At 42.4% G+C, this 26,642-nt stretch overlaps 1 protein-coding gene and 1 non-coding gene across 2 annotated transcripts in view; one reads left to right on the forward strand and one right to left on the reverse strand.

Annotated features, from left to right (window-relative positions):
• Positions 1-19,245, forward strand: part of SLC28A3 (solute carrier family 28 member 3) — a 59,086-nt gene extending 39,841 nt beyond the window's left edge. Inside the window, exons 9-19 of the mRNA XM_036331495.1 lie at positions 795-872; positions 2,926-3,006; positions 4,671-4,751; positions 6,684-6,809; positions 8,364-8,494; positions 9,866-10,034; positions 10,434-10,631; positions 15,997-16,078; positions 16,772-16,870; positions 17,096-17,216; positions 18,074-19,245. Of these exons, the coding sequence (XP_036187388.1) occupies positions 795-872; positions 2,926-3,006; positions 4,671-4,751; positions 6,684-6,809; positions 8,364-8,494; positions 9,866-10,034; positions 10,434-10,631; positions 15,997-16,078; positions 16,772-16,870; positions 17,096-17,216; positions 18,074-18,200 (1,293 nt within the window). The 3' untranslated portion in view covers positions 18,201-19,245. The remainder of the gene's footprint in view (positions 1-794; positions 873-2,925; positions 3,007-4,670; positions 4,752-6,683; positions 6,810-8,363; positions 8,495-9,865; positions 10,035-10,433; positions 10,632-15,996; positions 16,079-16,771; positions 16,871-17,095; positions 17,217-18,073) is intronic.
• A 4,344-nt stretch (positions 19,246-23,589) lies between these two features.
• On the reverse strand, positions 23,590-23,696 carry LOC118667837. The gene has a single exon (XR_004971414.1). It is a non-coding gene; the product is annotated as a U6 spliceosomal RNA (small nuclear RNA).
• Positions 23,697-26,642: the final 2,946 nt, after the last annotated feature.

Genomic DNA, 26,642 nt, shown 5'->3' on the forward strand with positions numbered 1-26,642 from the left:
CTGCATTAGTTGACCCAAATTTTAATTCTGTAGCATGAGTTAGACAAATAATTTGGCTTATGTAGAATATTAACATCTGTCTAGTTTATTAATAGTATGGGTGTCCCTTATCCATATCATCTACTACATCACACCCTATCCTGATTGCCCCCTTTATTCTGCCCAAAGAGTTTCACATTTTTAAAATAGTTCCACAGATAGAGAAGAAGCAGGCTTTCTTTGCATCTAGTGGTAACTAGTGCCACCTATGTGCCATTTGTGACTTGCTGGAACAATTTACCACGCCTGACTCATTCTTGAGCATTCTGGAGTCAGATTGAATGTCAGAAATGATGGGAAATCTGTATGCATGTAGAGTTCAAAAATACACTTCCATCCCTAGCTGGTTTTGCTCAGTGGATAGAGCACTGGCCTGTGGACCAAAGGGTCCTGGGTTCAATTCTGGTCAAGGGCACGTACCTTGGTTGCAGGCTCCTCCTTGGCCCAGGCCCTGGTGGGAGCTTGTGCAGGAGGCAACCAATCGATGTGTTTCTCTCTGTCTTTCCCTCTCTCTTCCAACTTCCCTAAAAATCAATGGAAAAATATCCTCAGGTGAGGATTAACAACAACAAAATACACTTCCATGCCATCCACTGGAGAAGTGGGGGAAGCTGGGAAATTAACTTTCCAAGTCTATCCACCAAATCCAACAAGCGTGCTGGGCCCCCACCTCTGCAGAGCCTGATAGGTCCTACGCATTGTAACCGCCATTTCATTGGTTGTAATGACCTTCTCTTTTCCTTTCTTCAACTCAGACGTTCTTGGAGTTCACAAATGCCGGTGCTTCATTTGTCTTTGGTGAGAAATACACAGACCACTTCTTTGCATTCAAGGTAAAGCCAAGCTCCTTTTCTATGTAGCCACTTTCTTTTCAATAACTTCTCAGTCTGTGTAGTCGTTCAGATAGAACCTAACCCACCATAAACCAGGTATAAGTTGTAGGTGTACAGCATATTGTTGCCCTTTTTCATTTACAATGATATCTGAAGTCAGTGGACTGCAAACGTTTTACTTTGTAACCATAGCATTAAGGGGAACATCTAGAGGAAGTTGGAAATATTAAAAGAATCCTTTCGGGAGTGGGCTTGTAGAATGCCTGAGATACTTATGAAAATCATACGGGGTAAAAGCACCTGGGATTTCAGGGAAAAGGACATTAGGTAGCTGGCAGTGAAGAGGCCACTAATGGTTCCAGGTTCAGGATCGGTGACAGCTCTGTGCTCGGGAAACCCTTCAGTCCCAAGCAAACCAGAACAGCTGGTTCCCCACATCAACCTCATCTTCCGGAACCATCCCCATGCTAAATCTCTCCCATCTTTCCTTGAGCACAGCCTTTGCCTATGCAGGCCTGGAGGCAGGGCCTTCTCCCAACCAAAAGAGAGATGTTATTCTACAAGAGAAAGCCCAGCTGGCCCCATGGCCAGGCCTAATAGGTTCCCTCCCAAGACTCCCACAAGCACGGGAAGCTCACCTTCCTTGGGGGAATCCCTATACATCCTTGTTGATGAGCCGGAAAGATGCATGTGGCTTTTCATTCCACTTTATTCTTTTGTGGTATGTTATTGTTCCTACACTTCTAAATTGTGTGCTCACTTCGTGACTCCCAATTTACCTCCAAAGAACCCCGACATCGGTTGGGCCAACTGTTAACGGTGAACCTTTACAAACTGCTGATTTTTAAACCGTTGATTTGATGCTTTGGTGCTGAGATAACTAAGCCATCTTGGAAAGGTCAAGTGTTTATAAATTGAGATGGAAGTGTGCTCATATCATGAATTTAATTCAGAACTGGGAAAAATAAAGCCACAGGGAAGATGAAATTTGCTGTCCAGACTGTCTGAGTGTCTTCAGATCTTGTTCTCCGGGGGCAGCAACATCTATCCTGTCCACCGAAGCAGAGTCCCTGTGGGAACGCTGGAGAGATGAGCCCCTCCAGCTCCCTGAGGCTTTCAGAAGGGCTCTGCCTTCCCATTAAAGCCAATGAAGGGACATGAGTGAGCTCTCAAGAATGGCACAGAATGTCTTTTAATATATATTATTAATAGATTTTTCTAAATTAGATCTTGTACAAACTGTCTTCAGCCATTCTGTGCCTCTGGTGGAGGCTTATCTCCAGCCATTTAGCTGGGGAGCAGAGGGCTTGAAGGGGTCCGGTGGGGTAGGGGTGCGGAGGTCGTAGACCACAGCTCTGCGTGATCTCCGCGGGGTACAAGCTGCTCCCTGTAGACACACAGGCTGCATTGAAGGCACCCAAAGAGCATCAGGAAAATAGGATCCAGAAAAAAGACAATATTTTGTTAGCACAGATATTACCTAGTTTCCCAAGTTTAATCATTTCAGCGATTCAAAAATCTAGAAGTAAAATAATTATTACCTTCAAAGCTAAATGAATGAGTGCTTCCTCTATAGGAGGCACAGTGTGTAAGCACTTACCACGCTGTAGCTGATCTGTGCAGCCACTATGAATAAGGATCTAAGGTTGCTCACACTTAATCTCCACCACTGCTGAGTGGTGGCACCCATGCCTGCTAAATATCAGAACAAGTATATCTCCCAGTAGCACCTTCAGTTTGTTGGTCTAGTTATTACAAATTCCTCTCAAACGTCATTCCTTCTCAGAGAAACTAAAGTAAGAAGAGCTCATTGTAGCAGAGGGGAAAAAATGTCAATTTTCCTATGAAATATACTCAAGCTTACCCAGAACAAATTAGAATAAGAGAACAGTCCATGGGGAAGCTGCCCAATAAAAGTGTTGTTTTGTTCGAGAGGAGTTCCTAGTATTGTTATGATGCCTCAGAGGGAGGCAGAAAGGAGCCGGATCTGAAACCTACTAACACCAGGAGGGCCAACATTAACCCGTGATCACTTTCATCTCCACCCACCCAGATCCTGCCCATCGTGATCTTCTTCAGCACTGTCATGTCCATGCTCTACTACCTCGGACTGATGCAGTGGATCGTTAGAAAGGTACCTGGACTGGAAGGGACTGGGTGACAGGTGTAGAACTGGATTATTTCAGGGACAAAGTCTTATCGGCCTTTTATCCCAGTTTTTCCAAGTATTTTTCTCTTTGCACCAAGATCCACCACCACCCATATTATTTGATTGAAATGCCCCAAATCCCACATGTTTCCATGGAGGGAATGTTATCTCAGGGACTTCTATTAGCCATTACTTCTTTAAGTCAAAGACTTGACGCCAACAGGTCAGACACCTGCCGGGGAAAGCAGCATTATTCCTTCATCCTGGCTGCCCACCCGGCACCTTACACAGAGTAGGTCTATGTAAGGAGGTCACAAAAGTCTAGGGGCTGCTAGAGAATCAATGCAAGGAGGAGGAAGGCAAAGCTGCTTTTCGCTTCTAGGGGAGTTTTGTAAGCACACAATGTTTGCTTTAAATATGAAAAGTGTATCTCCTTCCTGCTGCCTCAGCAACTGTCAGTCCTACACTGATATGTTTGATTTTAAAAAGTAGGAGATTTTTAACAGAGCTTGAATGCACATGAGAGTGAAGCAGTACATACAGGGCCTTGGCACAGTCAGGCCCTCCTTTTATTTCTGTAAATAAATAAAATGGATCAAGGGAGGAAGGGAGAGAGGGAGGGAGGGGGAGGAAAGGCGGGACGGAGGGAGGGAGGGAGGGAGGGAGAGAGAGAGAGAGAGAGAGAGAGAGAGAGAGAGAGAGAGAGAGAGAGAAAGAGAGAGAGAGAGAATGAACCAGATGAATACCAGCAGATTCAGAATTTCAACAAGAGAGCCAGGGCCCATAATTATCTGCTTGTCAATTTGAACATTCAGAATTACTGTGTCTGAACAGAAAGGAGAGAAAATGCAATTGGAAGTCCTCATCCTGAGGTGGCCCCACAGGCTCTGGTTGGACGACCAGTACAAAAACCGGACCATAAGCTATGTTCATTTCAGTTAAGTAGGAAAGGCCAAAACTCAACTACATGCCACTACTTAGCAGCTGGGCGATCTTTCACAAAACAACTAAACTGACTGTGCCTTGGTTTCCCCTTCTGTAAAATGGGCATTGCCCTGGCTGGAGTGGCGCAGGTTCAATTCCAAGTCAAGGGCATGTACCTGGGTTGCAGGTTTGATCCCCAGGTCTGGGGTCTGGGCACGTGGGGGAAGCAACCAGTGTGTCTCTCTCACATCGATTTCTTCTGTCTCCCCCCCCCCCCATCTCTGTCCATTCTGCTCTCTCTAAAGAAATAAAGGGAAAAAATATCCTTAGGTGAGGATTAACAAGTAAATAAATAAAAATAAATAAAATGGGTATAATTATGGGACCTCCCTCAAAGGGTTATTATGAGGATTAAATGCATTATTCGGACAAAGAGTTTAACACAGTGCTTGGAACACAGTAAAGCCAGCATGACTGTTTACACTACTTCAACAGAAATTCGTTTGTATAATGTTCAAAGTATATACAGTGACTCAGACTTATGAGTCAAACAGGAGGATTTGATCAGCCTGCTCTGGACTAGATATGATATACTCACATGCAGCTCCATCACAGCGTGCCCACAATTGAAGGTCACAGCATTTTGCTCCAGCTTAAAGATTCTTATCCCTACTTTGACATTTTGTGTATATACAAATAGTTCTTCATTGATTTTTCCCATTTAGGTTGGATGGATAATGCTAGTTACTATGGGATCATCTCCTATTGAATCTGTAGTTGCTGCTGGCAATATCTTTGTCGGACAGGTAAGTTGTAATGTTAAAAAATAAAACAAAACATCTGCTCAAATGGATACTCTTCCCAGAAAGTAGGATTTTAAAAGAACTATGTTATTCCTTTCAGTGCAAGGGGAAGGGTGTCAAAATAGAAAACAGTCAGTATTGACAATGTCCAGGATTCCAGAGAAAGAGGGGGGAAAAAAATGAGAGCAAGAAGGGGAGGAGGAGTTGAAATCCATTCCAAGAGTCTGGGTGCACTAATATAGTATTTCGGTTCTTGAATGTTCATGGACAGGAAGAAAGACTGACTCATTTACCAAAAACATCGGGCTTCTTGTGTACAGCTTCTCAGTACATCTTTTCTGAGTTTTTGAACTGGTGAGGTCTCTGGCTCACCCTTCTGAGGCAGCAGCTCATCCCCTCGCAGGGAACGCACCATGTACCTCGAAGCTGCTAACGTGCCCAGGCATCCCTAGTATAGTGCTTGTGGTAATGAAGGAGACCAAGAAAGGCTTTCAGCCAACAACCAGGCAGCTGTATGAATACTCGAACTCATTCTCCCTTTTCTGAACTGGCCAACACTATCTTTGCTGAGCCTGAAGAAAAATGTTGATGAACAAAAGCATTTTTATCTCTCACCCATCAGGCAAAGTGTCTCTTTGCTTGACGTCCCTTTAAGAAAGAAAAAAAAAAGTGCCAACAGATATCCCTCAAAAACAGCAGCATTCCTGAGGGGTGGACACGTAATAAATGGTAATGATCATCTCATCATTCAGATACGTAGCTCCAGGCAGAATGGCATCACACACCACAGAAACCCAGTATGAATGCTTGCTATCGGGGCTGCCCCAGGAAACTGGATTTGAAGTGAAAATCAAGTCAGCCAGGAAAGCACACGGCCCAAATCCTAGGCTTACAACTGCTCCAGGCAGAGTGGGCCTTATTGGTAAGCCCAGCTTGCTAGCTGGGAGCAGAGTCTTTAGAGCGGGGCCCATATTCCTTCCGTAGGAATTGAAATTATTATAATTATAGTCATAAACTCTCTCAGGACTAATTAGGGCACCATCTTGAGTTGATTACTCCTACCTGCAGGGTAAGAGGACTCATGGACTGAGTTTCAATTTGGTCCATAAATTGGAGCTCAACACATTCAATCTTTTCAAACAATTAGAAATAATGAGGGGAAAATTGTAAAATTGCACACATGCTTCTGTGGTGCTCAATTTGGTACTTAATATGCTAAAAGTACAGCTATTATTTATGGAGAGCCCCACGCTGCAGGCACCGGCTCTCCTTAATGGGACTCAAGCCTTTACAACTACACCCTCTCCAATTCCTTTCCGCCCAAGAGGAAGAGGGGTGTCTCTGATTCTCAATGAGAAAAGGGCCTGTGGGCCCCTGTCCTTGTTATTGCTGGCATTTTTTTTTATACTTGTGTTTCCATTTCCCTGTGGTATTAGCAAAGTGACTTAGGGTCTGTCGCATGAAGCTGGAAGATGGGAAGTTACAGAAGCTTGGGAATCACAAGGCCAGGCCACTGAGTAGAGTTATTTGGCCAGTGATGTTCCCACCTTTGAAAAGTGTACACAGCCAGCAGAATTCAGTCCTAGGCTAGGTGGCGGCCTTAGGTGAATTGGCCTTGCAAGCTTTGCAAACAACACATGACTCTATCCTGTAAGTGCACTGCCCTAGAGTCCAAATAAGCCAGACACCTATGGTGGGGGTCCTCAAACTCAGCATGCACCGGAGCACCTGGAAGCCTTATTAAAACGGGGTGCTGGCCCCACCCCCAGAGCCTCTGATTCAGCATATCTACAAAGTTCCCATGTGCTGCTGATAGAGCTGGTCTGAGGTCTGCTCTTAGAAATACTGCATTTAGAGAATAGAAATGTCAGTAGGTTGTCATAAAGTCCCAAAATTTCAAAGGGAATGTTTAATCTGGCCACACTTTCTTTCCAGTCAGAGTCCCCACTGTTGGTCCGACCGTACTTACCATACGTCACCAAGTCTGAACTCCACGCAATTATGACCGCTGGGTATGCTACCATTGCCGGAAGTGTCTTGGGTGCATACATTTCTTTCGGGGTAAGAATATTTGGGGATTGACTTATGGAAATACAACCTCGTCTTTCTTTGCTATTATTATTTCTTTTCTTTTCTTTTTTTCCCCAATGCTGCTGGATAAGGAGACCAAAAGAGTATCCTTTTTGCTGTATAGTTGGTCACAATTCCTTTGGCATTTGAATGGAGTGACCTTTTGGGGGTTTCACTTTCATATCCCTGTCACCTAAATGTGAATTATATCCACCCATAAAAGAATGAAATCTTATTATGAGGTTACTTTTGCTGAAAATTTAAATTAGATTAAAAATTAAACTATTCTGACATTAGCAGAGGCGAGGGCTCATGAGCCAAATCTAGATAACTTCCTTTATTTCTAATAAAATTGAAGTTTTATTAGAAACCAGCTACTCCCATTCATTTCTGTACAGCAGCTTTCATGCTATAGCATTGAATAGTTGTGGCCCCCAAGGCCAAAATTGTTTACTCCATCGCCCTTTACAGAAAATGCTGTCTGACCTCTCTCTGGCCTAGAGCAGTGGTTCTCAAACCCTACCATACATTAGAATCACCAAGGAGCTTTTAGAAACCCTCATGCCCAAACCCATAACCCAGAGTAATTAAACCTGGATCTCTTGGGATGAGACTCAGGAATCAATTTTTTTTTTTTAAACTCCACAGATTCTAATGTACAGCCCAGTTGAGAGCTAGTGGCCTATGGTATGGGGCTGGAGAATGTTATGATAACTGGTGCACAGAGCTGCACATAGATGGAGCCCGTATTGGAGAAATGGAATAACACACCAGCTGTGTGAACCAGTGATTAGGAATTCTCACAAGACAGATGTGTTTCATTCCAGGACTACGTCTGGGCCTTGGAAAGCCAGTCAATAAAAAGAGGGAAGAAGAAAAGGAGCAAGGAAACCTCAGGAATAGCAGTTTGACCAGATCTCTAGATGGGAGTAGGGAGAGAGGTGCTGATTCTAGAATTCTGAAACTATAAGCGAGAATGCAGAAACAATTAGGGTGACAGGGAGGAAAGGGGAAAGAGTTTAAGTAGACCAGCAGTGAGGAAAACAGAAATAGTTTACAGATTAAAGGGAGTCTGGGTAAATTAATATTATGTAAAGACTCAAAGGATTTCAGGATAGTAGAAGATAGATGGAGAGGGGTACATCCATGCCTGTACCCCACAGGTAGCCCCTATCTAAATTGATGACATAATGAAGTATGGGCTTTAGGGACTATTTGAACATTCAAAAGGACAACAGAGAGGTGGAGGAGCTCCTTTGAAAGTTCCTACAGTGCAAGATTAATCCTCTTCTGAAATGATCTGAGTTGTTTGTACTTCTCCTCAAGGATGTGATTAATTCACACAAATTCATCTCTTCTCCCTATGACTCTCAAGGTAATGCCGATTTGGCTAAGTAAGCTCTCCCAAGCCTCCAAAGAAATATTATTTTCTGACATAGAATCAATTCCTGCCCATCTTTTCCCTTGGAAGACTTTTGGGACCTTTATTCTGAACACAACAGAAGAGCTATACCTAAGTTGGCCTTTTTTCTCCTGAAATCACAGGTTTCACCCACCCATTTGTTGACGGCTTCAGTTATGTCAGCACCCGCATCACTGGCTGTTGCTAAACTCTTTTGGCCTGAGACAGAAACACCTAAAATAACCCTCAAGAATGCCATGAAAATGGAAACTGGGTAAGTGGAACACATTCACCTAGTTCATCACTACACAACCAGAGCGGGAGGGAGGTCCAAATTCAAGGTGATCATCAGAGAGCACAGTGAATTACGGTAGTAAAACAAATTTAATTTCCCAGTGGCTATTTAGACTTCACCCAAAAAAATCTTGTTTTCACACTGGAGGAAAATCTTTCTAAATACCTGAATGTCAGTACAATTCCTTGACTGTTAAATGTAGATATTTCACTTTAAATATAGTATGGTATTCACTGAGCTTAAGACCATTGGAAAGCCATGGGATAATCACTTCTAGAAGTTTATTATATAACTAGAGGCCTGGTGCATGAATTCATGCACGGGTGGGGTCCCTAGGCCTGGCTGGCAATCGGGGCCCATCGGGGCGGCAAGCCAGGGGGAGGAAGTGGGAGGTTGGCTAGCTGCAGGAGCTTGGCTGTGGGAGCACACTGACCACCAGGGGGCAGCACCTGCATTAAGCATCTGCCCCTTGGTGGACAGTGCGTGTCATAGCAACCGGTTGTTCAGTCTTTCGGTCACTTAGGCTTTTATATATATAGATAGGGAAGAGACAGTGTGATATAATAATCCTTAGCCCCTCATTGGTTCATTTTCTTTGGCTCTGTGGAAAAGAAAAAAAAGGTGGAAGAGACTAAGGGATTTAGGATGTTCAAGAGTGTTTCATGAAATCACAGAATTAACCAACATGTTTTTGAGATTCATCCTTTGTTTATATTATAGGGAAAGTCCTAACCATGAGTGAAAAGCAAGTTGTTGAATGTATATATGAAATATGTGTGATTCCACTTATAAAGTTAGCAAATGTGTAAACCTACACAGCATATTATTTAGGGATACAGACAAGTAGAAAAATTGAAAAGAAAGAGAATGATAAGCAAATTTTAAGGGAGCCAGGTACTTCTGAGATTAGAGAGAAGAAGATGAGACTAAGAAAGAGCACTGGGGGGCAGGAAGGTGAGACTCAAAGGTGATAGTCATGTTCCATTTCTTAAGTGAGGTTATGGATATTCAGACCTTCCTCGAACTGTTAGTTCTTACATAATGAATATTTTCTAAATATTCTCTGATAGCTATTTTTAATTAGAGATAATTTTTAAAACCTAAAGTTTTATCTTTTCCTAATTTTTATATTATAATGACTCCATTTGAAAAGAGTAATATAACTCATACCCATCACCTACACTCTGCCACCATGATTTCATAGAATTCAGGTGAGTATTTTGACTCAGACATGGGCCTGGGAGCTGGTCTCTCCACCCAAATGAGCTTTGATTAGGCCATTCCCATACATGTGATATCCATCTGCAGAAAACTCATCGGTAATTCTGGGATTACTATTTTTTGATAAAGTGATTCAAGGAATCTCCTAGAAGCCGCAACGCAGGGAGCCTCCGCATCCATCTCCCTGGTGGCAAACATCGCTGTGAATCTGATTGCCTTCATAGCCTTGTTGTCTTTTATGAACTCAGCGCTGTCCTGGTTCGGAAACATGCTCGACTACCCACAACTAAGTTTCGAGGTATAATTCTACTATGTTTCTCCTCCATTTTATTTCTGCCTAGCTTTCTTAAAACTAAGAAAAGTTTTCTGAACAGTTTTCCCTAATGCCTAGAGCACACTCTTACCTAATGTACGCACTTACCGTGTAACACCCATCTTCTCACCCTCACTTCCCTCCCTTAACATCCCCCCCCCCCGCCCAATATACAGTCATTCTCTCCTGACCCCATCCCAAGAATCCAGATTGCTTCAAATGACCAATTCCAACCCTGATTCCAATGGATAAAGATGGGCAAGGGTGTGTGAAGGGATTTTTATGCCTCAAGGAAACACAGAAGGGGCAGGAACAATCTTGTATGGAGGCTGAGGCAGAAGCTAACCACCATTCTAATAAAGTATCTGTTTTTGGTTTCTGTAGCTAATATGCTCCTACATCTTCATGCCCTTCTCCTTCATAATGGGAGTGGACTGGCAGGACAGCTTTATGGTTGCCAAACTCTTAGGTTATAAGACATTCTTCAATGAATTTGTGGCTTATGAGCATCTCTCAAAATTGATCAATTTAAGGAAAGAGGCTGGACCCAAATTTGTGAATGGTGTGCAGCAATACATGTCGGTAAGTAAATCTTTTGATGTTCAGTGCACCTTTTCATCACATACATCCATTCATCAGATAGTTACTGGTGCCTCTGATTGTCAGACAGCATGGCAGGCACTTGGGATGCATCAAGAAAACAAAACATACCAAAATCCCTGGTCTCATGGAGCTCATTGGGTACTTAGCACCTCATAATTTTCAGTTATGTTGAGTTAATCAGTGTGTGTGTGTGTGTGTGTGTGTGTGTGTAGAGAGAAACACAACTAATCCTTATCACTGTGATCATTTACTTTTGAGCACTATGGAGCTGGGACTGAAATTAATCAATCAGCAAATACTTATTGAATACCTTCTATGTACAACATACTTAGGTACTGAGGCCACAGCACTGAACAAGTGATGAGGCCTAACCCCTAATGGGGCTCAGAGTCTAATAATCTTGAAGGTCCCTTCCTTCCAGCTTAAGCAATTCTCTGAACTCTGAGAAACCGCAACATAGTGCCTAGACATCCCAGGCACAGGTGCCACCCTCCAAGTGGATGAGAGAAGAGAAGGTCAGGGTCTGTGATCAGAACCTCTGAGACAAGTATCCCATAACTATGTCAGAACGAAGTCAATAGGCTGCGAGGAGATGCTGATGTCTGCTTGGCCCTGGATGGGATAAGAGAACTCAGGAGAGGCCATTATTCAGGCCATTTTTGCAGTTGAGTCTCCAACTTTTACTTTCTAGAAGGACAGAATTGTCATACAAGGAAGCTCTTAGGGAAATGGTGAGCATTTCTGACCATTACTCATTGACACAATCCATTTGGAATTAATGTCCTAGGCTTTCAAAGGAAAGGGGAGGAAAAGCATGCTGCCCAAGGTTCTAATGGAGACAGACAACCCACCTCTGAACAATACCATCACCTCTCCCAGCCCCACAAAGACCAAACATGCAAAGTTACTCCCACATATTACACACATGTAACAGCATACTCCAGGAGAGTACTAATTTCTATTTTATGGTTGGGAGCATTTTGACCCACATATCTGATATGAGCAGTGGCTCTGTAAGTCTCCTGTTTCTCAAATGTTCATTCTTCAACTGGCAGCACAGTGGTGCTTGGCCCAGTGACCTCATTGTTTAGATGCCACCACTAACCAGGTTGCTCCCCTGCCAAAAGTAAACAATAGTCTAGATCAGTGGTTCTCAACCTTGGCTGCACATTAGAATCACCTGGGAATCTTTTTAAAATCCTGATTTCTGGGCCTCATCCTCCAGAAATTCTGTTTCTTAGTTACTAATGTTGTGGCCTCACCCCATAACAAAGAAACAGAATTTCCGGAGGATGAGGCCCAGAAATCAGGATTTTAAAAAGATTCCCAGGTGATTCTAATGTGCAGCCAAGGTTGAGAACCACTGGTCTAGATGAAGTGAAATGTTTTCCATCCCCAGCTGCCAGCTGCCAGGAGAAAGTAGTTCTGTTAATGAGCACAGCAAGCTCATAGTTCTGGCAATGCTGAGCACATTTGCCAACAGGTTATTAAGGGGATCGAGGAAAGAACAATAGAGCTGATTTGGGTTGGGGGTGAGTCCAACCCAGGGGTGGGCAAACTTTTTGACTTGAGGGCCACAATGGGTTCTTAAACTGGACCGGAGGGCCGGAACAAAAGCATGGATGGAGTGTTTGTGTGAACTAATATAAATTCAAAGTAAACATCATTACATAAATGATGTTTTTTTTCCAATAGTTTTATTCATTTCAAACGGGCCAGATCCGGCCCACGGGCCGTAGTTTGCCCACAGCTGGTCCAACCAGAGGCAGACACACAAAGGACATTTGGAAATATGAGCTCACTATCTTCTACTAATGTTGAGTCGTGATGGGAAAAGCACTTTTTTATTTTCCAGATCTTATTTCCAATCAACAAAATGGGGATGAGTCCCTGCAAGTTCTTGTTTACTAACCAAGAAGTGTGTGTTTCAGGGGAGGGACAACAATCTACTAGGAAAGGTACCCTGTAACTGTAGCTGGAGTGTGAGTTCTGGATGCAAGAGGCAAAAACCCAATGTAATCCTTTGAATTATGGCCACTGCTGATCTCCGTTTAAGAGATCAGAACATGTATGCAGCACCCACATACACAGAATGAGCTCTTTATTTCTCAATCATGTTCTCTTTCTTAACCATAATGTCTTGCATGTTTGCTTACATGTAATACAAACTGTGGTACAGAATTCAAAGGGTACAAAATGATGTAGAGGGAAAAGTAAGTCATTCTCCCTATTCTCTGCCCCCAGCCCCTCTCCCTGTACCATATTAGGCTCTCTGTTCTTAGCCTTGCTCATTGCACGTAATGACATATTTCAGATGCCTTTCCATATCATTGTCTGTGACATGGTATTCTATTGTACAGGCACATTGCAATTTATTGTAACCAGTCCCTTGCTGATGAACAATATTACCAATTTTTTGCTGTTGGAGGTAATGCTACAATGAATGTCCTTGTACATATGGCATCTTTGCAAGGAGAGCCGTCGGATCTATTATTAATTTCCTAGTACATGCAGCCCATTCCATCATGTAATCTTGCACATTTATGGGAAAAGGCAAAATGCAATCATCCCAGCGTCCTTTTCCTCTTATTATACAACCCTCCATGGCCACATCTGTGTACCCCCTTCCCATAACTCCCCAGAAAGGGGAAAGAGGAGTCTCAGTCCTTTATGCCATTTCCCTCCCTATGGTCTCTTAATAGGCTGGCCTGTTTTTTAAGACGACTGAACTAAATGAAAAGCACTAGAGAAAGCAGGGGATGAGAATGAGCTTGTCCAGAAACATTGGACTGCTTGAATACTTGAAATATTTTTTCCTGCCTGCTATAAGCACACTGATTGACAACCAACAAAGGAGTTCTCAGAAACCAGGAACAAGAAGAGGGGCCTTATAATCAACAAAAATTGCCATGACCACTTGAGTCTTAAATGTGAGCTTTTAAAAATTCCAGTTGCCCTGACCATTTTGACTCAGTGGATAGAGCATCAGCCTGTGGACTGAAGGGTCCCGGGTTTGATTCCAGTCAAGGGCAGGTACCTTGGTTGCGGGCACATCCCCTGTAGGGGGTGTGCAGGAGGCAGCTGATCGATGTGTCTCTCTCATCGATGTTTCTAACTCTATCCCTCTCCCTTCCTCTCTGTAAAAAATCAATAAATATATATTTTTAAAAATTCCAGTTAGTGCCCTGGCCAGTGTTGCTCAGTTGTTTGAGCATCATCCCATGCACCAAAAGGTCGCTGGTTCAATTCCCAGTCAGAGCACAAGCCCGAGTTGCAGGCTTAATCCTGCAGTTGGGGTGCATGCAGGAGACAACTGATTGATGTCTCTCTCTCTCTCTCCTCTCTCTCTCTCTCTCTCTCTCTCTCTCTCTCTCTCTCTCTCTCTCTTTCTCTCAAATCAATGAAAACATATATATTTTTAAAAATCTAGTGAGTGAAAAGGGGGGGAAAGGCACCACCACTTTGAATGTAGCATTGGCCTTGTTTGTTCTTTGAACCAAATCATAGATTTTTCAGGATTTTGGAAAAGAAAATTATTGCCTCCTTGTTGGGGGTGCCTTTACCAGATGGGGTATACCTCTGGTGAACAACAAAGTCCACTGAATCTCTGAGCCTCCTTCCAACAGTAGGACCCTCGGTCTGAGAAAGAATTATCTGACCAGAGCAACACCTCTTGACTATCAGAATAGAGGCCATGTTCATGGTTTTACAAATTCACCTTCCATCATCTCACTGCCCTGTGAGAAGGACTGCTCACTCTCCCCCTTCTAAGCAGGCACCTAATATTCCCATGGGATGTGCAGAGCTGAGGAACAAAGAAAGGAAAGCAAGCACACACCACGCCCATACTGAGAGGAACTCCTGAGGTATCTCTGAGCTTCCTCTTGCCTCGTAGAATTCATTTTAACCCATTCTTTTTACTGAAGTATAGTTTACATACCAAAAGGCCCGTTTTGGGTGTACATGAGTTTTGACAAATGTGTCCCCTGTGTAACCATGACCACAAGCAAGATATAGAACATTTCCATCACACCTAGAAAGTGTCCCACGTCCCACTGTAGTCAACAACCCTCCTTACCAGTCCCGGGCAGCAAGGACCTTTCTTTCACTATTGATTACTTTTGCTTATTTTAGAATTTCATATAAATGGATTCACTTAGCATTCATGTTGTTGCATAAATTAGTTATTTTCCTTTTTATTGCAGAGTAGTATTCTATTTTATAGATAGCCACAATTTGTTTGTCCATCTGCCTGTTGAAGGACATTTGAGTTATTTCCAGCTTGGGGCTGTTATGAATAAAGCTACTACAGGTATTCATATACAGTTTTCTTGTGGACATACATATTTCTTATCCTGGGAAAATTCCTAGGAGTGGGATTTCTGGTGACACAGCAATGTTACTTGATAAGAAACTGCCGAGTACATTTGTATTTTACAAACAGGCTATGTCAGCTTAGGCTCCCACCAATGATGTACAAGAGCTCCAATTGCTCCACATCTTTGCCAACATTTGCTATTGTCCACCTTTTTAGCCATCTGAGTAGACTCGGTGGTATCTCATTGTTTTAATTTGCATTTCCTGGTGAGTAAGGATGAGCATCTTCTCATGTGCTGATTGGCCATTCATATGTCTTTTGTGAAATCTATCTGTTTTTTTAATTGGGTGCTTGTCTTCTTACTAATGAGCTATAACAGTTCTTTATACATTCTGAATAAGTCCTTTGTCAAATAAATGTAATGTGGATATTTTCTGGGACCAATTTTGTATCTTTAGTAGTTAGTACTGTGCCTGGCACATTATAATAGGTGGTCTGGTCATATTGATGTTAGAAGCTATCATTGTAAGCAGAAAGTAGCAATTTGTAGAGGCCAAGACCACCAACCTCAATTTTTTTTTTCTTAAACAACTTTTTAAAATCTCTTTTTTATTGATTTTTAAAGAGAGAAAATATTGATGTGAGAGAGAAACATTGATCAGTCACCTCCCATACACATCCCGACGAGGGATCAAACCCACAACCTGGGTATGTGCCCCGACCTGGAATCGAACTGGCTACCTTTCAGTGCATGGGATGACACTCAACCAACTGAACCACACCAGCCTGGGCAAACCTCAAGTCTTTTATAGAGTCTCTGAATCCACATAGTCTCTTTTCCCTTCCTCAAAATTCAAGGGGAGATGGAAAAAAGTGTCTAGGAAGCAACAAGTGTTGGACACCATGCATTGCACATTTAGTTGTCAATACTGTTTCCATAGTCACACTAGAAAACCTGGTTAGGATGTCATATTTATAAGCTGGGTCACACCTTATATACACTTGTGTGTTTATGCTTATTTACAGATTCGTTCGGAGACCATTGCCACTTATGCTCTCTGTGGCTTTGCCAATATCAGTTCCCTAGGAATAGCAATTGGCGCACTCAGTAAGTGGAAAGAATATTATTCAACAATAGATGTGATGTAAACAGGCTTCAGCTCTCCATTTTGCTCTGTGACATGATTCGTGTTAGAAAAAAAAAAAAAAAAAAAAAAGCCCTGTAAAGCAATAAATCTTTTGGAGTCTATTTTTTATCCCTGCTCTGCAGTGCAGTTTTGCTGTGTATACCCAAGCTAACTTGAGCAAGAATTTGCTCCAATGGACAGGTTCTTTTCCACCTGAGGATGACACCTAGGTTTCACTTTGCCTGCCAGTTCCCAGAGATTTATAATGGCCACCTGGAGAAGGATGCAAGGGTTCAGTGGAAGTTCAGTGGGAAAATGCCATGATTAAATTGTGATTTCTCTCATGGGCATAGAAGTAGATGATAATGGTGACTGGATTGCAAATATTTGGAATGCCCCCAACATACCAGGAGCCCTCTGGATGAAACTGAGGACTTGTTTCTTTGTGGACAAACTTAGTCCCTTCCTCACACACCAGAGGACTTTGGTTGTGGAGCTCATCACTAAGTTCTTGAATCTTGAATTTTCCAGCTTAGCTTTCTGTTTTGTTTTGTTTTGTTTTTTAAGTTAGCTGACCTGAGACCCCACCCCAGAACAATTCTCAAAGGCTGGGAATTTGGAATTCTACTCAATAGTCTCGACAATAATCTCTAATTCTTGCTTCTGTTTCCCAGCATCCATGGCTCCTTCCAGAAAGGATGACATCATCTCAGGGGCAATGAGAGCTCTGATTTCAGGGACTACAGCCTGCTTCATGACAGCCTGTGTCGCAGGTACCACATCCTGTCCTCTGTGTCCTGTCTCCCTGTGCCCATAGGATGGCAGCTTTCAGGGGGACAGAGCTTCCAACCTGCATATGCAGCATATGCTGCTGCAGAAAGTTGAGAGGCAGAGCTGCCTGAAAAGTGAAATGTGTGGGGCACGATGGAGAAGCTAAGAACTGAAGGAGAGTTAAGAGGCTTTGTTAATACACTGAATGGCATCTATTCCACTTCCAGGCATTCTCTCTGGCACTCCTGTAGATGTCAACTGTCACTACATTTTAGAGAAAGTCTTCAACTACAGTTTACCTAGAAACACAACCTATGTGGTATCTTGTTGCCAAACTCTATTGAGCAGGTATTGTATTCTTGATTATTACTACTTTATATCCGTTATAGACCCCATTCACTTATTTTTATATCTTCATAACTCTTAGCTTTATTTAAATATAAGAATGTGTGTGACAATTCTAACCCCCTTTCACTATGACTTTTCTCAGCTAAGGCTAAGGATCATAATATTAAACAGTGCTGCTCAAGCATTTTATACGCCCCCAGCTGTGTATTAGGCCCTGTGTCTGAATTAGTTCACTTGAACTTCGAAACCACTGTTTAAGTTAGGCCACCCTTGCTTGGGTAGGTAAGCATTGGATGAAATCAGTCTTGGAGAGGCTATGTCACTTGCCTAAGAAAAATGAGTTCATGCACAATCAAGACAGAAAGACCTAAGAAAAATTGGGTCTTTCTGCCACAGAACCCACGCCCTTAACTAGTATCCTAGTTTCATTACTAGGTACTGCCTCCCTTTGAAGGAGGTCATGCAGCACAGGTTATCCTGACAACGTGGTGATGAACTATAGGGAATGAGGGGCCACCAGTGGCCCATGCCAGCCACCCCCGTCCTGTACAGTTTCTGTTTACAAAACCAATATCCCCACCCATCTGCCCTTCTTACTATGTAAGTGTTCTATAAGGATTGATTTGATTCTCCCTTTGTTTATTCTGGAGGAAATAGGGAAAATCCTTGAGGCCAAATAGGATTTGAGAGTCAAAACTAATTCTCCGGGGACTCTGCCTTTAACCTAACCCTAAACAGAATGTGAGGGAGGAAATCAGCTTCCTCCCCTATGCTTTTTTCTGATGTGTCATCTTTTGCTCATCTACTGTTTCTGTTTTCTAAGGCTCAACTAACTGTTTCATTCCACTTTCCACTAGCACTGTTGTCAACGGTCCCGGCAAGGTCATCCCAGGAGGAAACCACAGCCTGTATTCTCTGAAGAACTGCTGCCAATTGTTGAATCCATCATCACTGAACTGCAGTTGGATCCCTGATGCATTCTGAGTTCAGTTACTTCTCCAACAGAACTCTAAGTACGGGTGCTGAATTTTCTACTTTGGAGAGAGAGAAAAAAAGCTATTCTCCACAGATTGATACGTCCATCATGGAATCAGCTTTAATTCGAAAGAAGAACAGGAGTGAACCCTAGCATATGTCCTGGCTGGGAATCAAACTGTGACCTCTTGGTTCCTGGGTCAATGCTCAACCACTAAGCCACACCAGCCAGGCCATCACAAGTGCTCTTCATACCGTAAAGACCATTTTGAATGAGAAAACACAAACACTAAGGTCTGGACTCACAGAAAATGAATGTAAAAAAGGTTTTGAAATACCTTAAGTAATTTATTTATATTTTTCTTTTTGTTAATGTACAAGAGTAATTTTTTTAAATCTATGTGTAAATAGTTGATTTTCTTTTGTGCTGGTGTTGGTGGTGGTGGTGAAGAAGCAAGCTAAATACCCAAAGAACTCTTTATGTCAGAAGCATAATATACCAGGATATTTCTAGTTATTAATCATTTGTATCAAAATTCTTTTGGAACTCAATGTGCCCTTTTGGTATATAGACTTTTTTTTTATGGAAACATATTTATATGTCTTTTCCCTCTGTTCTTATGTTCTGGTGTCAGCCTTCATAAAAGCCTTTGGCTTAGTGTATCATGGAGGCCAATTATTCGTATATTGGTTCTCCTTTGTCTGCCATGGCTATTATTTTCCTCTCCCTTTTTAACTCTTTGCATTTTTTTATATTCTGCTTTATTTTAAAGAATCTCTTTGATGTTTCTAGTGTCTCTCTCTGACCAACTACTTTTCAAATTATGTCTGTTACCATTACTATTCCTTGGATGTTTGTAGCTCTTAGCTCTTCTCTGAGCTCCTTTTTAAAATTATTATTTCAAGAAAAACAATTACTGCCCTGTTTTTTGTTAAGCATTTTTCTTTTTCAAATTATAAAAAGTAATACCAATTTTAAAATTATATAATTTTTAAATGATGATGTTACAATGGTGTTACATCCCAATAAACTCATTAGAAGTTGAAAATGTAAGTCAAAAATCCATTTAATACACCTAACCTAAGCATCATAGCTTAGCTTAGCCTACCATAAATGTGTTTAGAATACCTACATTAGCCTACAGTTGGACAATCATCTTGAGTTTCATCACAAGAGTAATTGCCTTCCCCTTCTCACCAGAACTAGAAGACACAGACAGGTATTTTGTAGACGTGATAGGATGGAAAAATACAAAACACAGTATCTAAAAATGCTAGCAACACAGTACACTGTAGAGTATCAGTTGTTTACCCTTGAGATTGTGTGACTGACCAGGAGCTGTGGTTCACTATCACTGCCCAGCATCAAGAGAGAGTATCTTAACATATATTACTAGCTCAGGAAAAGGTCAAAATTCAAAATTTGCAGGATAGTTTCTACTGAATGTAATTTGCTTTCACACCATTATAAAGTTTAAAAATCATAAGTTTGGGACTATCTGAATACACACACACCTTTCTCCTCACCCTGTTGACTCCAGCTCTTTCCAGTACCATACTCCTGAGACTAATATTGTTAATTGACTGCCATATGCACCTTTCTCCAAACATATAAGAACGTTGGTTCTACACAAATAGAATGAGTCAATTTACATATCACCTTCAACTTCTTTTCACTTGGTAATATAACCTTGCAAATTCCTATAAGTCATTATGGATAGTTCTAGCTCTATCCTTCCCTTCCCACCACTGTTTGTGTGTGTATGTGTGTGCATACAATTCTACATAAATGAGATAGCAAACTACATGTTCCCAGTGAAACCTCTTAATGGAGGTTTTTGGTGCATGATAAGTCTATACTCTTTCTTCTTAAATATATTTTTAATGATTTCAGAGAGGAAGGGAGAAACAGAGAGAGATAGAAACATCAATGATGAGAGAGAATCATTGATTGGCTGCCTCCTGCCCGCCCCCTACTAGGGACCGAGCCCACAACCCAGGCATGTGCCCTTGACCGGAATCAAACCCAGGACACTCCAGTCCGCAGGCCAATGCTCTAGCCATTACGCTAAAGCAGCCAGGGCATCTTCACTCTTCTTTAGCAGACATAGAAGCTAAAGGGATGTTTGCACACACCCCAGCTTATCCTTCACCCCGCCCCTCAGTGTCCTAAGATGGTATGTCCATGTGTTTCCTATGTGCTTGCTCAGTTGTTCTCTGAGGTCACTCAGAGCTGACAACTTGTGGCTGTCAGCCTAGGTACCTGGACCTTTTTTAAGCCAACGCTGTGATATCTATAGGGTGTCCCCCAAAAATATATACATACTTTAACACCTGACAGCTCAATTTTGAAAACAAAATGTGTTTTAATAGACACTGCTTTATAATTATTCAAAGTGTGTGTATACACTTTTTGGGGCACCCTATATTTTGAAAAACTCTGCACTCTGCCTTGTTGGCCCACGAAATTTGAAGCCCCCGGCCTTATCTCTGAGTCTGTGTTTACACTGATACAGTTTTCACTAATCAGAAAGCCCTTTTCAAACACAGTATTAGAAGTCCAGATATGAATGTCTCCTAATTTCAATAAAGATGGAAGTTTTCTCTACTGCCTATTATTCTCCTAATTGTTTTCCATTGGTTTGCAAAAGGAGAAGGGAGCAGAAATGGCATTTCTTTCCCCAATGCAGAAACTATGGTTATAAACAAATTTTCTGACCCTATAGAAGCCTTAGGGCCTCAGCCAAAAATAAACTGGAATCATGGACCATGGAGAATTTTCTTTGATTCTCCCTAACCCCCATTGGTAGAGTCAGCATATCCAAGCAGTTAGACCTGAGTGGCAAAGTCTCTGCAACTACACTGATTACTAACATGCATTCATTTTGCAAAAACTCCCAACGAATTGTTTTTATATTTCTGTGGTTTATTTAGGCTACTGATAGGCTACTGTGAAGGGCTTAAGACGTGCACTTGTCCAGTGAAGCTGACTTCCAATTACAGAACAATTACAAATAGGCATGCTTTTAAAGAAGGTGCTGAAGGACACAGTGTGCCAGGAAGGATTAACTCCCCTGAATGTCCTGGAGTGGAAAAGGGGAGGCAATCATTCACATTTTAAACAGGCAGGAACATAGGATTTAAGAAAGAGATGTCTGGTACAGGCACGCCATATGGTGCTAATGAACCACCTGGCCCTGAGAATAGCTACTTTCTACAACCCGTTACTTATTTATAAAAAAAAAAATTTTTGTTGTAAGCTCAAGCAGGAAGGAAAGTGTACATTTACCAATTCTTTTTCTGGGTCTAAGGACAGCACAAGCTTGTAACAATTGTTTGCCTTTATATCACAAAGCAATATGACTGTCTCCTGGATGTACAGTGAGTATTTTCAACTCTGGTCATTAGTGGGTTTCCTTGGCATTTTCATTTCAAAAGACTCTAAAAAATAAACAATAAATCTGCACCAAGCCAGCCCCTCTTACCCATTATATCTTTTGCAAAATGGGAAAACAGTGACTGATGTTGAGGAGGATATAGCCAGTAGCCATGCAATGGAGGAAAGCATTCAAATTACAACCTTAAGATTTAGTCCTCCTAGAACTGACAGCAACTACTTGACCATGAGAACCCAGGATTGGAATAAAATGTATGTCTTACAAGCCATGTTAACATGTAAAATCAGCCCTACATCTTCCATGTACAAACATGCTTCTGGTAATATTCATAAAACTAGAGGCCCAGTGCACAAAAATTTGTGCACTGGGGGGGGGGGGGGCGCATCCCTCAGCCCAGCCTGTTCCCTCTCGCAGTCTGGGACCCCTGGGGAATTGGGCCTAAGCTGGCAGTCAGACATCCCTCTGGCAGCCCAGGAGCCCTCGGGCGATGTCCACTTGCCAGCGGGGAGCAGGCCTAAGCTGCAGTCAGACATCCTTAGCGCTGCTGAGGAGGCAGGAGAGGCTCCCACCACCACCGCTGTACTCGCAGCCTCAGCCTGGCTTGTGGCTGAGCAGAGCTCCCCCTGTGGGAGCACACTGACCACCAGGGGGCAGCTCCTGCATTGAGCATCTGCCCCCTGGTGGTCAGTGTGTGTCATAGTGACCAGTCATTCCCTTCTGTTAGGGTCAGTTTGAATATTACCCTTTTATTATATAGGATAGAGGCCTGGTGCATGGGTGGGGGCCGGCTGGTTTGCCCCAAAGGGTGTCCCGGATCAGAGTGGGGGTCCGCACTGGGGTGCCTGGCCAGCCTGGGTGAGGGGCTGATGGCTGTTTGCAGGCTAGCCACATCCCCTTCAGGGTAGGGGTCCCCACTGGGGGGCCTGGCCAGTCTGGATGAGGAGCTGATGGCTGTTTGCAGGCTGGTCAAGCCCCCCAGCGGGGACCCTCACCCCATGAGGGTGTGGCCAGCCTGGGTGATGGGGCTGATGGCTGTCCAGCTTCCAGTGGAGGCTGGCTGGAAGCAAGTACCTGGGATTTATTTTTCTTCTATAATTGAAACTTTGTTGCCTTGAGCGGAGGCCACAGCCAGGCAGGGCAGGCTGAGGGGAGTTGAAACATTTCTGAATGATGTAGGGTTCTACAATTCTCTTATCTAATCTATTAAAAGAGAAACATGCAAATTGACTGCACCTCTGCTATGCCCCAAGCCACGCCCACCAGCCATTCAGAGCTTGGCTTCCTCCATCACCAGGGCAACCAAGCCTCCTGCTTGCTCCAGCTCTATGGCTGCCGGCCGCCATCTTGGTTGGGTTAATTTGCATATAGTCGCTCTGAATGGCTGGTGGGCGTGGCTTGGGGCATAACAGAGGTGCAATTTGCATGTTTCTCTTTTAATAGATTAGATAAGAGAATTGTAGAACCCTACATCATTCAGAAATGTTTCAACTCCCCTCAGCCCCCCTACTGCCTGCCCCCAGACATGTAGAGCCACCAAACCCATGGCTAACAGCAGAGTTTGGCAGTATCCCTGGTCTAATCTAAATCCCTTCAACTGCAGAGTAACCACCTTGTTGTTTGAGTGTTTATGCACATGTCTGTCTGACCACGAGACTACTAATTCCTATGTATCTCTAGTACCTAGGATCTGGCATCTAGTAGACATTTGGTAAACGTTTATTCAATGAATAAATGAAGATTGCAAAATGGCTAACCTTCACATAAGCAGACAGTTGATTAGATAACTGTTGAAAACTCTTAAAAATCTCATCAAAATTACACACATAAAAATTGCAAAGGCTATGCAAATGAGAAGTTGGAAATTGCCTCCCACTTCAATCTCATTCCTACCATAAGTCAGCCACAGTTAATACTTTGGTGTCGCTGCTAATTTTTCTCTGTATAATAAACAATACAATAAGTGGTAACTAGCAAACTGGAGTGGTGAGTCGTCTTTATTTTTAAATATGGAACATTTCACAAATTTGCATCTCATCCTTGCACAGGGGCCTTGCTAATCTTCTCTGTATCGTTCCAATTTTAGTATGTGTGCTGCCGAAGAGAGCACAGGTGAGTCTTCTTTCAAGCTCAAAGCCTGAAGCATTTCACCTTCCATCTCTTGGTAATGCCAGGCACAGGGTTTGGCTTGTCCTACATGAACTGTGCTGTACAGTAATTAGCAAACAAAGTTCAGGAGACTGGCCTTCCTGATCATCTATCTGCACGGCCAGCCTGCAATTTAGTAGTGTTGTCTTTGTTGAAGCTAAATGGAATCATTAAAAACATCCCAACACCCAGCATGAATACGAGTATTTACCCGTAACCAGATTCCTTCTGCTTATCTGAGCCATTGTCCTGCTATCACATTTGGAAAAGCTCTTTCAAGGAATGGAAAACAACCAGCTGGTTGCTACTTCAGCAGCTAAGATTTCGGCTCTGGAGTGGAACTACCAGTGTTCAAATCCTGGACCCTTTACCTTTGATATAACCTCTCTACCTATCTCAGTGTCGCCATCTGTAAAATGCAAATAAACATATCTTCTCTCCCATATTTTTGTGATAATTAAATGAGTTAATTCAATGTAAAGCACTTAGAAGCATGCCTCACAGAGAAAGACTATATAATACACTTTTTTTTCATTGAGGTATAACATATAAGCAACTACACAGAATTGAAGTGTACAGCCTGATGATTTTTGACAAATGTATACACCCATGTATGTGACTTCACCCCAGTCAAGATGGATTGCATTTCCTTCATTTTAGAACAGTCGTTCTCAACCGTGGCTGCACATTAGACTCACCTGGGAATCTTTTTTTAAAATCCTGATTTCTGGGCCTCATCCTCCAGAACTGCTGTTGCTTTGTTACTAATGTTGTGGCCCAGAATTTCCGGAGGATGAGGCCCAGAAATCAGGATTTTAAAAAGATTCCCAGGTGACTCTAATGTGCAGCCAAGGTTGAGAAGCACTATTTTAGAAAGTTCCCGGGTGCCTCTTTCCCAGTCAATCTCGCCCTGTCCTCCCAGTTTAGCCTGATTCATTTTCTTTCCCCTGGAGATTAGCTCTGGAAGGATCAGATGGAACTTCATATAAATGCAATCATAGAGCACATGTTCTTCTGACTCTTGCTTTTCTCATTCAGCACAGTGTATTCAAATTTTATCCAGCAGGTCTTTCTGCTTTTATTGCTGAGTATTATTTCCTTGTATGAATATGACACCATTTATGCATCCATTCTACTCTTAATGAACATTTAGGTTATTTTCAGTTTTTGCAAAATTATTTTTTGAAAATAACTTCTATTTACCGCACTTTGCTTAGGTGTTTCAGAATATCTGAAGTTTAGGAAATGTGAATTGAAAGGTAAAAAAGATGTGGCTTGCCCACATTGGGGTTTGCTCCTTAATGCCCTTTCTCTCCCTCATCATCAAGCTGAATCTCTTTACTCACATGTTGTTTTTCAAAGGTATTTTCAAGATCACTGGCTTCGGGCCACATACTGGAAGGTCAGTGATAACTGAGCCTTGAAAGAGAATAACAGGGAAGCTGGAGTACCTGTACGGTCATTCTTGGTTAAAAAGAGTGGTGATTAATCTGTTCCTACACAGGACATAATGGCGTTTCCACTCTACTGTGTTTTGAGAAAATTCACTTGGCTTTTCTAAATCTCCAATAGATCTACTTTACATTAGCATTTGACGTCATAGGGCTGTAGTGCAGAAACTTGAATTTTTAAAAATACAAGTAATAATGTAAGAAAGCAGTTTATAGTTTGAAAATATTGTGGGCAACCCTGGCGTGCACGCAAGATGAGCTCTGATCATATAATATTTTGGCTCCAGCAGCTCGCAAGATACAAAAGCATCCATCAGCTGAAAATTTTGTTACTTAGGAGCTACAAAAAATGTAATCCCATTTATGAGAATGGCTGGCCAGTTCTTAAAAGCACCTGTGTGAAACAAAAGACTAATTCTCGAACAGAAGGAAACTCAATGTTCTTGGGGGCTCAGGAGTTCTCCTGTCAGTGTGACTTGACTATTGTTTCCATAGCAACAGACTCTGGCATTCTCAAAAGCGGCCATGTGCCTACAGGAGGCTGCAGTTGGACACTCAAAAAACTTCTCAAAAGTTACTGAAGTATTCAGAAAGGTTTCAATCAAAATTTCATCTGAAACCGGCCTTCTAGATGACCTGAAAGTAACATGAATTTCTAAAATACTCTCTCTTCCTTCTTATCAATAATATCAGGAATGTGCTTGAGGGGGATTGTATTCAGGGTTTAGGTATTTACCCTGAGGTGAGGAACAGAGCAGAGATCCAGGTAGTTCCGGCAGCAACTGGCCAGAGCCCGGATGGCCCTGGGAGGACAAGGCAGAGATCCCTGTTCTAGGGGTGACTCCCTGCGTCAGCCGCTGTAACTGGATTGGGAAAGGCACTCAGAGGCATTCTGTCTCTACCACTTTTATAAGATGCTTCATTGCAAACGTAATCAATCCTTGGTTGTAGAAAAATATTCATAATGTTAAGGAGAAAGTTAAAACTTCCCCGTACCCCATTACAAAAGCATAACTAGTGCTAATAATCTGTAATGTATAGTCATTTAATGTGCACGTGTGTGTGTGTGTGGTGTGTGTGTGTGTAACACCATTGTGATATATTTTGAGGCCAGCTTCCCCCCCGACCTCCGATGTATCATGAACATTTTTGCATGTTGTTAAATATTCTTGTACATTATTTTTAAATGGCTGCAAAGCATTCCGTTATATGACTTCACTATAATTTAACCTGCCTCCCATGGCTGGCCACTATGGATGTTACCCCTTTTTTTTCATTAGTTTCTCCCGTATATTTACCTTCCCACAATTTACTGCACCTAGAAGCACAGTTCACTTCCTACAACCTACCCCACTCCCTTTGTCTTGTTATTTCACAATCTTTGTTAGAATGAGATATGAGCCTCCACATCTAACCACTTCTTTGGGTTTTCACTTCTTTCTTAGGGAGCCCCCATG

This window comes from Myotis myotis, unplaced genomic scaffold, assembly GCF_014108235.1.
Source record: "Myotis myotis isolate mMyoMyo1 unplaced genomic scaffold, mMyoMyo1.p scaffold_m19_p_12, whole genome shotgun sequence".
Classification (NCBI taxonomy): Eukaryota; Metazoa; Chordata; class Mammalia; order Chiroptera; family Vespertilionidae; genus Myotis; species Myotis myotis.